Source organism: Platalea leucorodia, assembly GCF_965183815.1.
Source record: "Platalea leucorodia genome assembly, chromosome: Z".
Lineage (NCBI taxonomy): Eukaryota > Metazoa > Chordata > Aves > Pelecaniformes > Threskiornithidae > Platalea > Platalea leucorodia.
Genome location: NC_138858.1, coordinates 86,352,646 through 86,366,520, shown reverse-complemented (window position 1 = coordinate 86,366,520; position 13,875 = coordinate 86,352,646). Strand labels below are relative to the sequence as shown.

The following is a 13,875-nucleotide window of genomic DNA, read 5'->3' as shown; positions in this document are numbered from 1 at the left end:
CGTGGCATTAAGAGAGAAGCAAAATGAAACTGGCCCATATATTTTAAGTGAATTAGTGAAGTGTTGAGTTTGCTCTCAGCCACAGCACTAATTCTAGTGTGAATATAGTAATTGTTTTAATTTAAACTTTAATTACTAACTACTAAATAGTTCTTAATATGCGTTAGAGTTTATGTATATATAACTAATCTTGAACATGCAGAAATTAAGATAATATTATTAAGAATGCAAAGCCCTGATGCTGAAATTTTGAATGCAATGTGTTTTAAATATGGAAAAGTTATTTTGGCTGCAAGTTCTATCAAGATTTAAATGTATATGTGTATATATTTTTGATAAATATTATTAGAATCCAGTATGTGCTTATATGCAAAGTATAATTGTCGAGCCAGTGCTACATTATCAATGATTGTATATAATGTACCAGAAGAAAATCACAAAAGCTATACATATGTTTTCATGGCACGTACATTGCTTGTCAACTGATAGGTATTTGCTTTACTGTTAAAATCCCAAAGGCTGAGGTGTATAAATTCCTCCTTTACTAAAATGACTATTACAGTATTAACTGTGAAGTTTTGACATAATACGTCCTGCTGGGAAATGGGGTTATGGAAGCTTGGTTTCCTTAGGTTACTTCTAGGTTGTCCTGCAAGATATGTGGCATACTGCTTTTCTGGTAATGAAAACATACATACATGTGAGGGACTAAACTAGAGGAGTATATCAGTTGGCAGTTTCATTTCCAGGAGTTGTAGGTTTGTATTAGGTATATTGTCTATATAGCAACCTTGACTGAACAGCAAAGTTTTTGTGCGATCATCTCTAGTTTTTTTCATGCATGCATACAAACAGAGTTGAGTGGTGGCACACTCAGCTGAGTCAGATGGTCATAGAAGTGTGCAATGTAACTGAAAAGTTCCCCTCCATTAGAACAGCCACATGAACCCATTTTAGTTCTGTCCCAGTAGCTGTGTGTAAATGGCACATAAAGTGTATGTGCAGAAGCATGTAAATCCTTCTCTAGTCTGACAGGAAAATGTAGCTCCTGATTCGGAAGGCTTTAACTGATGCTGAAGGTGTTGTGTGTGTACTGGCAGATAATGTTTATGCCTGCATAGTTAACGCATCAGTGCATATGTAGTTTTTACACTGGTGCATGTAAAATTTATGTGCATAGAAGTTTACATATGCAGTGCATAAGCTTTCAATGTTACCAACTATTGTTGTATAAACTTGTAGCCAAAATGAATAAATACAATGGCTAAACATCAGTTGAAATTTAATTTAAAAACTTCAAAATAAGGAAAAATTAAGCTTGCAAGGAAAAATATTACCGATAACCCGATTTTGAAAACTTCTTTTCAAAAATGTTTCAAGAAGAAAATAGTAAATACAATGGGTGATAAACATCTTGCAAGACAAGATTTTTTTTTTTATTTATTTAATTTAATTGCTCCAGTGTAAGTTCAACGGTTGGTGTTGGGTCATTGGCTGAGTTCAGAGGAAGCCCTGGAATGTTTTTGTTTGGAAACCTAAACTTTTGCAGAACATGGAAACTGCAAACAGAAAACAAACTGCGGTCTCCTTAAAAACTAATGAGTTTGTACTACGCTTTCTCACTTCTCCCTGCTGGCAAAGCAGTTATACAACCAGTCTAATATTTCAGGTGGATTTTTCAGGAGGTGTAAGAATTGGTCAACCTAATGTGGAATCTTGAGGCTGCTTTAAGCATTCTCTCTGTTTTTTAATTAACAGCTTCATATACTTCATCAAGGACACTTCAGAGCTCTTACTAAACAATTAATGTAATAGTGAACTAAAGAATAATAGCCTTAAATTTATTCAAGCACCAAAAAAAATCCTTTTTGCCTGGTAGAACAAGGCAAACATGGTTCCATGAAAGAGATAAGTGAGGTTGCTTTGTATCAGTTATAACTTTGGCAGACTACCAAATGTTAATTTGCTTTTAGCTAGTTGAGATTAAATGTAATTCCTTCCCTGAGCTGCCTTAAAGTAAGCAAGCATGAAAGCGTTTTCAGAGTAATCTGGGAGGAATTGACATTTAAGGGAGTTAGCATTACATCTGCACTTTAAGGATATTAATTTCATAGATAAATTAACTACGTTATTCTGTCTTTATCTTACATTTTGAAAGGACTCCATCAGCCAGAGAAATGGCAGCCCCGGGTCAGCTGAAACTGCTCTTATCCCAGCCGTACTGTAATTTGAACTTGCTTTTGGAAACACTGCTACATCACGATTGTCTCTTAGTGAAAATTTTACTGAGGAGTTCAAGTAAGTATTTATACTGTCAGTCCTTATAAGAATATCAGTGAGAAACACAAATTCATTTTTAACAACTACTTAAATACTGAAGGAAGGCTGTCAACCATTTTGGGGGGATATGAGCAGACATTCAGTTATCAGTAGGACACTTCTTGAATGGGTAAAAAGAAAGAAAAAATCCTCACTTTTTTAATGAAAATGTTTTGCAGTCAATCGGAGTATTCGTATTTTCAAAGCAGACTACAATTAGATAAAATAGGCTGCTGTCATAAATGCAAAGGAGCCAAAATTAATTTAAACTTAACAGAGCTTTGATACCACAACTGCTGTACACAGATTTTTAGAAGTGTGGATAAGTCATCTGAAAAATCACTTTCAAAACTGTTTCAACAGTGAAAAGCTTCTTAGAGGTTTTGTTTATGTTATTATATGTTTGTCACTGTAGGCATTCTAGAAGTACATTTATGTGCTTCCTCATGTTAATACTCTCATTAATGCTGTTACGGAAGTATAACAAATAAAAGAATGGTTCTACAAGGTTTTCTTTTCATCCTGCTAATATTGTGTTTGAAGCAACAAACGTTATCACATCTTTCCTTTTAATAGCTTTTGGATCAAATGATTGGATTGTTGAAAAGCTAATGGGGTAATCACCTGTTTGACATAATTTTGCAGTAATAGTGAATGAGAGTCTCAGTTTCTACCTTTCTTTAGCAAAAGAATTCTCCCTACTTAGCAAAACAACTATTAGGTCCACATAATATTAGATATAACATAATTTAGTTCTGTCATTTTAAAGTGGTCTAACATTTGTCAGGGGTACAACATTGCTTCTACTCCTGTCGTGCATCTTATTGAGAGCTGCACTGCATCCACTTGCCGATTCAAATACCTGTCATCTTTTACAAGGACTGACAAATGTTTGATCAGGATCATATTCTCACCCTATTGTTATCCAGTATTGAATTTTAGTAGATGCTTAAATTATCACAGGTATTAAGTGACAGAATGTATTAAATTATGGACTGACCAACCCCTTGAGCTTCAGGGAAATATATGCTACTTTGAATTAGAAAATGTGCTATTTATGCAGACTTTATTAAGGTAATTACAATATTGGTATGAATAAACTTTCAGTTTAGGTGAAGTTGAGACCTGCAATGGTCTGTATCTTCTAGATTAATTTCAATAAGGTTAATTATCTAATGATAAAATGATTATATTCTTTATTCCTTCCTATGCAACCTTCTGATGCTATATAAGCTAAATTTTTTCATTATGTGAGCTGTTACGTATTAGTACAAGGAAAGCTGGACTAATAAGCTATACCTTAGTACTAGCAATGACAGTTTTGGATTCTTCTGTTCAGTGAGATAAAAGGCTTACAGAACTATGTACTTATCAACAGTAAAATTTTGCAATGATGTTATGCATGAAAACAGATAAAAAGCTAAGTATACCATCATTTTTGAGTCATGTGCCCTAGTGATAACAAAACTCCCTGGTATTTAACTAGATTATAAGAATTTTTTGAATAGGAAAAGGCTTCTCACATTTCACTTTATTTTACACACAGTCTTCCCTTTTCCTTTTAAAAAACAGGTCAGAAAGCAAAAATTCTTTATAAAGAGATGCTTATATGTAGATGTTTTTAGGTAATGAGAGCATGTTTTTGTATTGTAGCAATACTTTGGGATACTTATAGTAGGCATCACACAAACACGTTTAATTTAATTGCAGTCATATTGTTCTCATATGGTTGTACCATGGTAAGGGTCAGAAGTAATGTATATTCCCCATCATAAAAGGGAGTACTGTTGGGATTGGCAAAGTTGTCTCAGTAGAGAGTATTTTGGGGGAATGCCTGTATACGTGATTTAGTGTTGCTAAATATTATAAGAAGGTTATCATATTTGTTGAAACTGTTGAAACTCCATGTACGTAACTGTAAGCTGTCTGGACAGGGAAGTGAAAAGATTTGGACTTTTGTCATTTTTTGTGCAATGAAAGATATGAAATGTGCATTAAAAGTAAAATGCTCCTCAAATATGAAGTTATCACATCAAAAATAACTAAAGGCAATAAATCAGGATACCCAAAACTGAACCACTTAGTTGTCTCCAGTAAGTATGGCCACTGGGTAAAAGTCACCTTTGAAAAAATAGTTGAAAAATTGGATTTGCATATTGGACGTCTATAACTTAAACTACAAGTCTAAATAACCTGGGTGTATTGAATTACAGTTAATTACAGTGTAACATAATCCCAGAGTTGTTTTTTATAGGTAAAACATTCAGAAAATCTCTTCTAAGACATATTCTTGAGTGAGCGAAGGGTCTAGGGCCTTTGCTGTGCCTTTGTGGAGAGAAGTAATGAAGGTAGCTGGTATTCTGTTAATTTTCTGATGAAACAAACTGTTTTGCAATTTTCTTGGCAGAATTTTTTACCAGAATTGCTTTATCACCCATGCATATGAAACAGAAATGGATTATTTTGACAAGCAACACATAATAAGGAAATAAGGAAAGTGGTTGCAGAATATCAGTTACTGAATCCAGCAGATGCTGATGTGAAAATGGGAAAGGTGAAAGTGAACTCTGGGAATATCTGCTAGGCTTGCTCTAAATGCACAGCATGCCAGCAGAACAGACTGTGTCTTCTTGTTTGAGAGTCTTTATTTCCAGGAACCAGGAGTTATTCTTTGCAAAATAAAGCAAAAAGCAATAGCTTTATTCAATTATACTGGCCCAACATAGGATTAATACCAAAGGGAACCTTGTCAGTCAACAGACACCTTGCCGTTTACCAATAGCAGATAAGAAAGACATCGCTGAGAAATCGTCAACAGGGCACATCTGAGGCCTTCAATCAGTGCTTGGGCCTCATACATACTTTTGTTTAAGAAGAAGAGATGGTAGGACCAAGTTAATGATGTACAATAGAAAAAGCAATGTATTCCTTTTAAAAAAATCTTATTCGTTACAATGAATACACAAGACTCCAGTTGTTACAGAGATTTAGTTTCGTTTTCTACACACAACTTTAAAGTGAATACTGGCATGTGGAGATAAACTGGAAGAAAACTGCTTTCACAGCAGGACAAGGCCATTGGCAATTTCACCTAATGGTTTTGGCTTGCACAATGCATAATTTGAGAGACTAATGGAAGAGGGTATTGTGTAGCCTGTACAGTTAAACCTAGATGATATCCTGGTCCCCACTAAAACTTTGAGATAAGAACTGATAGTAACATTTGCAAATATTCTGTGATAAGTTTAAGGCTGCAAATCTGAAATTGGACCCAAAGAAATGTGAGTTGCTTCAAAAAGAGATAATTTACCTTGCACACATAAGCAGAGTGGGGAAGGGAGGACTTCCACTGAGAAAATAAAATTTTGTGGTGCAGTATCAGCCAACTCCCTAGACACTAATAGATATGAAGAATTTTCTAAGACTGTGCTTTATAAACCAATTTCTGGCAAGAGAAATTACTTGAAAATGTATTTGTAGAATTAAATTTTTTTTTTCCCCATTCCAATTCTTTGCCCCTTGTGAAGCAGCTCTTTAACTGCCACAATGCATAATGTATTTTAAGGTAAATTTTAAGCACTAATTAAATTTTAATTAAATTAATTAAATTTTAGGCATTTAAAGGTAAATAGGACTGATTTTTTGTAAGTTACCCTAAAAGAACAGTGAAATGTAGTAGCTTTACCAACTGACCTCACTTAGGAATCACACTAAATTTTTAGTGACAGAAGTGAGTTATTACAAAAGAAAATGTACATTCCCTAAATAAATTACCATCTCCATTAAAATCCTGGCATTGGCTAAATCTGTGTAACAATTAAAAACTTTTATTTCCAGTACTTGAAAGTCATTATTTTTGTACTTCCTTGGAATAACTCCTTGGATTTAATAATCCTGAGACACAGTCTTCTAGGCAACTGGAAAAACTAGCAACTCTGCTAGTCCCATGGTTCAACCACACCCAATTTTGGGGAAATATAGTCTTGCAGGTTTTTTGCCAAAACTTCAGGGTTAATCTGGAACACTGTCCTCATTTGGAGAGCACAAGTAAGTCTCTTAAAAGAATTTATATGCTTGTGCAGAGGTAGCTCTCTCCTCCAGATATTTGTGGATCATCCAGGATGAGGCTTGTGAGTACAAACTCCAGAACACCTGAAAGTTTTCTTAGCTTCTTCATGATAGCAAACTGTATCATGGTAGCCTAACAACACAAGATTAGAAAATTATTTTAAAAGTGGCATCTCCTCAAAATATCCATCTGACCAGTAAGCGTATTGGATACTGTACCTGCATAACCGATGTGGTAAAATGGTAGAAGGCATGATGTACTTCTAGCTGGAAGATCAATAGAAAAGGGACCTTAATCACATATCCTGTTCCTTTTGATGACTTTCCAGTGATAAGCTAAAGAAAACCGTAAACAGATGTTATGGAGTTTCTGAAATACCAAATAGGAATTTACATTCAGACTGTAATAGAGCCCTGCTGAGAATCACATACCTTCTCTTGACAAAGTGTGGAGGCAGTCTCTGTGATATATCTGTGATAGTCTCTGTGATTATGCTATATGGTTATATGGATAGCTTTTCAAAGACCTAGTCATTTCTGGTAGGAACTTCTTGCTACAGTAGAGCTCTAGACTGAATACATTTTAAGAGGGTAAGTTGTTCAGTGTTGATCCCAATTCATGGAATAATACAAAGGAGGTAATGTGGCCATAGGATTAAACTCAATATTGCCTCATCAAATTTTGGCTATCAGAATGCCACAATTTCAGCATACTATCCCACAAAAACAGGGCTGGAGGTATTCTGATAGTAAGGATTTTCTCTATTTGACACGGGTAAGATAGATTTCACAGAAGCCATTAACCCAGAAATTAATGGAAGCTTCTTCTCAGATAGTTGAACATAAAATGTTTAGGGAGAAAAAATTCTAAAGGAAGTTGAATGAGAGTAAAATACTATGGAATTGGTGACATATAAATATATAGGCACAGTAGTAGTTTACTGATTTGTTAATAATTTATGGGCAGATTATATAAAGCTTCTTAAAGTCCTTTTATCTTGTGTTGAGCTTTTTAGTTGTCACAAATTTAGGATTCATTGGATTCACAGGTACCAGCTAATACAGGGGATATTATTATTTGAGTTTTACTAAATTGAAATGGGTAGGGCTAAGATCTGCATTTCATTCAGGATAGAAGTAATATGATGTAAAATTTCTTTTTGGAATTAAAGACTAAAATAATAGACTTTCTGCCAAAATGAAGTCATATTCAAAGTTACAATAGATTCTAGCTGTCAAGACTTACTGGAGAATGATTGTATTGGAGAGGAGCAACTCTATGAGAGACAAGTAAAATGATCTACCAGAACAGATATAGAAAAACAATAGAAAAAAAGCCAGTGACAGAAGAAGCACTGAGAATATAGTGCAAAGAAGCAAGTAGTGCAGAGTGGCTGCTGAAAGATGTGGTTCTATAAACAAATAAAATATATCCTTTTTGCATTCTTTATATCCTCATCAGCTGCTGTGATTTAAACTATAAAGAAAGCAGAAGTTTCATGCTCTTTACAAATAAAAGAACTGTATAAGAAATAACTTGCTCCATCTTCAGTTTCTCTTCCTAAATGAAACAGCATGTATAAATTTGAATTTTGACTACCTCTTTTGGTCAAAAAAGACAGCATAACTGTTTATAGCTTGTCTGTCTTGTAAGGATTCACTAGGGAAGGAGAAGACTAGAGTCAATAACAGATTTTCTAAATTCAGTAAGATTCATTTCATGGCTAAACCAGTAGCAGATAAGAGCTGGATGAGTGTGATAATGTCAGCAAGTTACTGGGAGGTATTTCTATCAGTAAGAAAGAAATATGGATAAATTACGCTTGTAAGTCTGCCTCTCTGAAGATATGGTTTTAAAATACATGGTGCTATCCCAAGAGGTTAAGTGCATTAGTTTGTCATACGAAGAATGATTCATGATGACTGGTTAGGGCATAGCTGTTATTCACTAGATACGTAATTTTCTTACAAAGATATTTATTAATAATATTGTTTTTTATATGTCTTTTGGCATCCTCTGTGCATATGGAACATTATGCTATATGGAAATAACAAATAGATTTTCTTTAACAGGTACCTTAGATAAGTATATAGCCATATTTATGTATGGGTGTAAGTCCTGCTAAAATGAAAAAGAAGCATCTCCTTTGAGCTACCTATAGGAGCTTTAGATTCCCTTTACAGATTAGCTTTTGATATACAAATACAGTGAGTGGAAAAAAGAGAGATATATAGAGGGAAGCATCAGTGGGCAATAAGTATGATGATACCTATCATATAAATACTGTTCTTATGTGATGATTAACAAGAAGGCTGCATTGGAGTTCAAACTAAGATGAATATTTAATGTTATGACAGGTGAGCTAATAAACGTTAAAGAAAAATTCTAAGGCAAGAGAAATCTACATATCCTTCTGTAGACTCCTAATTCATAATATTTAACCAGCTATACTGATCAACTAGCTGAATCTTTTAACCACCTGACATTATCCTTTAAGGTCCCTTCCAACCCAAACTATTCTATGAGTCTATGATTCTATGATCCATGCCAGTTTATCAGTCAGAAAACTCTTTTCAACCTGAGCTTTGAAAGGTTAAATATTTTTACAACAAGGGAAACATTTACTTCACAGTAAAACAAGAAAAAGCTGATGAAAGCTTACATATCTTGTTACGTTTATCCTCGGAATGGTTTCCCAGTGGATTCCTGAAGATCTTTGCTTAAAAGCACAAGACTTATATCATACACTAGCTATAAGAAGATATATGTATAACCCTCTACAGAATTCTTTTATACTTCTTTCCATTTATCTAAATTTATTGGTAGCACTAAGTTGATTAGAAAAGGTACTAATAAGTTGTGACTCAAACTTTCCATGTGGCACAATCATAAAGCAAATTTGGGTTTAATTTCCAGTCATAAGCCCCTTTAAACAAAGCAATTTCCCATCATGTTCTGCAAAGGCAGTTTACATAGGATTTAAAATCTCAGCAAACCCTCCTCCCTAGAATTTGGTTAAATTAATTTGGAAAAAAATACTTATAGTAATATAATCGAAGTTCAATTCAAATTTTCATCTCACAGTTTTAATACCTCTGGGTTTGCCTTTTTGAACTGCTTTTTCTGCTTTCTTGGTTCTTTCTTTGTCGTATCCATATCGCTGGTGAATTAGTGGAATCCATTTGATTCTTCACTCAGAAGCATCTGGCATTGGAAGGTGTCTTAGCAAAATATGTCAGCTCATTCAACTCATAGGAAAAAAAGCTGACTAAAAAAAATTCTTATTGCTGAACTGTCTCCTGCCTTGGGGAAAAAAACCCACAGCTTGTTGGTTCTGAAATTGCTGGTCTTGTTTTTCAGCTTTCTACATCCTATGGGCTTTTTCTGTTAAGGTTGCACACTACCCAGACTGAGTGGTTTACAGTAATGTGTGGATTAGATTGCAGGAATTCAGAGGAGAGTAAAATGAGATTTTTGAATTTCACAACATTCTCAAGTTACTCAGAGCTAGGTGGAAAGCAGCAATTTTCCACTGTGCTAGATTTTGAAGGCTGTCTGAACCACAAGAAAAACGCAGCCTAGAAATTTAGTCTCTCCCATCTTTCTCCTGCGCAGGTGGCTAAAGATAAGAACAGCCAAACTGGCATAAAACAATGACATTTTCAAGTATAATTTTATCTAAATCAGTTTTACAGAAACTTTCAGTTTTGCAAACTAGAAATTTAAATTAGAAGTCTTTAATTGGTTCTGGCTCTGGTCATTTGTTATGATTGTTAACATCAAAAGCATATTCCACAAATATGTGGGAAGCTGAGGTCTTTGACATTAGCACAAGTGAAAGCCATTGAGTTGCATTTGTTCAAAGAGGTTTAAACACATCGTTATCTTTCAGCTGGGAGAGTGCTTTATAAAGATTATGAAAAACATTTAGAAATACATGTTATGTAAGCTGTTACCACTCAACCCTATGAAAATCAGTTGTCTTTAAAAACATAGGTATCTGTATCTTAGCAAGGCTGAGATTTTGTTTTGTGGAATTGATTTCTTCTCAGTTACATCTTATACTGAAAAACAAAGCCAACCCATTTGGGGGAGTATGCAGCTGCTACTTTATTTTATTTTACATAACTAAATAGCGTTCTATTATTTCATGTGACTAATATATTGGTAAGAGGAGTTGAGTAGTAATAACTTTTTGACTGTGATTCTACAGAAGTAGTACAGTTTACTTGTGATTAATATTCAGTAAATAATCAAATTCCAATTATATACTTAGTTCATTTGTAATTAAATAGGCATATTCCACAGTTTGTAAACATGCTTGAGTCTTTTTTTAATGGCTGTATATAATTCAGGAAGACAGTCAAATGTCATTATGCAGAGGAAGATCAGATTTCAGTATCTGTAAGTATTATTATTCTTTGAAATATTGTTCAGATACAGTTTGCAGTTTGTTTTGATTAATACTATCTGTTATTGTGAACTTGAATTACTTGGAAATTATTGTAACCATATTTTTGTTAATTGTGAAGGAAATGAAGTATTGAATCATGATGAACAATGTTCTCTCTTAGAACAGATAAATAACAAACAGCCTGCTCTGATTGAAACAATCTTCACAGTACTGTCATACTGCACTTTATCACCCAAATCTCTTGGCATTGCTTTTGAGACCTACATGGAAAAAGAGCAGTTGTGGAATTGCTTATACAATATGACAGGTATTTAATTTATTAATAAGTATTTAAGATCTGATGTTAAACCTTGTCAGTTTTCAGACATGTAGTGCATATTATTTTTACTTTAATAAAGCAGATGAAATGATGGTAGCTTACTTCAAAATTATAGTTTAATTGAAGTGTTTTGAGCAAGCAAGTCACCGTAGGAGTGATGAAAATTCTGAAGAAAGCAGAGGTTACAGAGTGGTGTGGTCAACCAGAATTCTGATTTCTTTAAGTGTCTGTCTTACCAGCAGGCTGGCAGCAGATAGTTTCTGTAGCTCTCTACCAATACAGGTTCTTTGGCTCTGTGCATTTAATAGCTCCAGACCTTTGCCACAATTTAAAAGTAAGAAATGATTAAAGAAGAATGGAAAAAGAAAAGGAAGGACTCCTATTGAGGGAGACATAGTCTGATGGGCATAGAGACTCTGCTGTCAACAGGCAGGCAGGCTCCCAATTTTCCATGGAGAGGGAGAGCTGCCCTCACAATTAAAGCAACTAGCGCTGCCCCCAAGGAAAAGCAGTATTCAAACAGAAAAGAGAGGTGAGGTTTAGAAAGGTGATCTTGCAAATGATAGGTAAAATGCAAGAAAGATCAAAAGATAAGAAAAGAAGAAAATGGGAGAATGGAAGAGGGGAAATAGAATTACGAATATCATAAAATAGAAAACAGTGGTAAAAGTGCTCAGGATTTCCTCATAGAAAAATAGGATTGCAAAAAGTAGAAGTCTAAGGTGTAATAGGAAGCACAATACAGAAATATTGCATGGAAGCTTCCAGAAAGGCCATGCAGAGAGGAATTAAACTTAGATCAACAAAAAGTACAGACAAGCAAAAGTGAGCACAAAGGACCTAAGATGTCAAAAGACATCTCCAATACATCCTGCAGCACTCTGCCTGACAACTGCTGCTCCATGGCAATGGAGAAACTGCAATTCTCTGTGGTATTAAGAATGTGGAGAAGATTGATACTTGTTGTAATGTCAATAGCTGTATTTAGGATGGCCTATTTCCAACATGCAATCTCTGATAACATGCTATGTCTCTGTTGATGACTATTATTTGTATGCATTTTTGTTTCCAAAATACCTTTTTTTCCTTTGCTCTTCTCTAGTATAAAAGTTTGGGTATCTAATAAACGCAACTTCGTTAGTACTATCAAGACAAGGAAGTAGAAAAAGAAAAACGGTATATCTGTTTGCCTCACTGATGTCTAACAAGTAATTAAATGTACTCCATATAAAAAGGAAGACATCAGTCAGCTTAAATTAAATTTTTAGAAATATATTGATGGAGAAATGAGGATGAAGGAAATAAATTGTGTTTTTTGTCAGTACTGTATTAAGATGGTACAAGATGCTACATTGTTTTGCTTTATACTCTTTCTTTAATTTGTAACAGACCAATAGGTCTAAGTTATTATGAATCATAATGTTTTTACTTTTCTTTCCATAAGAATTCTGAAACACTTCTTTCTGAAACAGATTTACACAAATGACTACACTTACTGAATATTTAATAATTCTTCCTTCTGAAGTTTCCAGTTGTGGTGAGTCGGAGCCAGAGGTTATCAGATGTTTGAAGTTGACTTTGATTAATTCAGTCAAGGGTATAGTGAAGCAGATAATTTCTTTGATGCATTCATGGGAGGCAACAGAAAACTATGGAACATACCAGCACAAGCAAATAGTTCCTGAAAGTTTACTGAAAACGGTCCCAAAGGAATGGAATTATACTCCTCGGGAAATGAAGAGAAAAGAATCTGGAAAATGTGAGTGAAATTTATACTGTTTTATAAAATTGTCACAAAAGCTTATTACCCTTTTAATGAGTACATATCAAAATTGAACAGTTATAATTCATGAGCATTGCAGTTTGACAATGAACAAAACAATTTCCAGGCACCCCATGGTTTTTTTAAAGTACTTATCGTTAAAATTCAGTACCTCTTTCTTGAGGCTTACACCCATACATACACAAACATGTTCTTAAAAATGATGAGTATTGTGGTACTGATAATAATGGTACTGAAAATATTTTTAGCATCTGGCAGTAGTAAGATGGGATTCAAGGCAGAGTAAAGCATAATGTCCATGCTCTTGTCTTACTGGCTGTAACAAGTTCTTCTCTTAGTTATCATCTTTTCAGTCAGGACTGTTTAAATTTAAATACATAGTGTTGTCTGAAATGATAACAACTTATTCATCCCAACTTTACAACAGCAATTTCTGTTTGAATAGCACTGAAACTGGTATGGAATTTGCTACTGCTTGGTTGTTGAAACAGTTACTGAAGAAAGAGAAATAACATATGTAATAGGAGGTGTTTTGAAGGTGATTGGATGTAGAGATGATTTCTGGTGTATACTTTCATAGCCTACAGTGCCTAAAGCCTCCATCATTTCAAAAGGCTAACTTTTGGAAACACTTCACCATAAATTTATTGCCACCAAAATATTACCTGATTATTTTCAATACAGTAGTATCACGGTAGTATATTCTGGCATGAAGTTTTGAATACGTAGATTGTGGGCAAGGCAGGGCATCAATCCATTATTTCTTTCTGTATATCTTCTCTTCAGCACCTTGAGGCACATTTATGCAGCAGTGTGTTCACTGCACTCTCACTGCAATCTCACTTTAATCTAGAACTTGTATGGCTATTTTAGGCTATTGCTAAGCCTGAACTGATATGCAAGCTGAGAGGTAAGGCTCAGACTTAGTGACAAATTAAATTGGCTGTGTGACGCCTAGAACAGATTTGACT

The 13,875-nt window shown here is 34.4% G+C and overlaps 1 protein-coding gene across 1 annotated transcript in view; it reads left to right on the top strand.

Moving 5' to 3' along the window:
- The window catches only part of KIAA0825, a gene marked incomplete at its 3' end in the record, with an annotated part of 216,201 nt that overhangs the window by 71,738 nt on the left and 130,588 nt on the right, over positions 1-13,875 (top strand). The window contains exons 12-14 of the mRNA XM_082335764.1: positions 2,159-2,298; positions 10,921-11,109; positions 12,647-12,880. Coding sequence (XP_082191890.1) covers positions 2,159-2,298; positions 10,921-11,109; positions 12,647-12,880 — 563 coding nt within the window. The remainder of the gene's footprint in view (positions 1-2,158; positions 2,299-10,920; positions 11,110-12,646; positions 12,881-13,875) is intronic.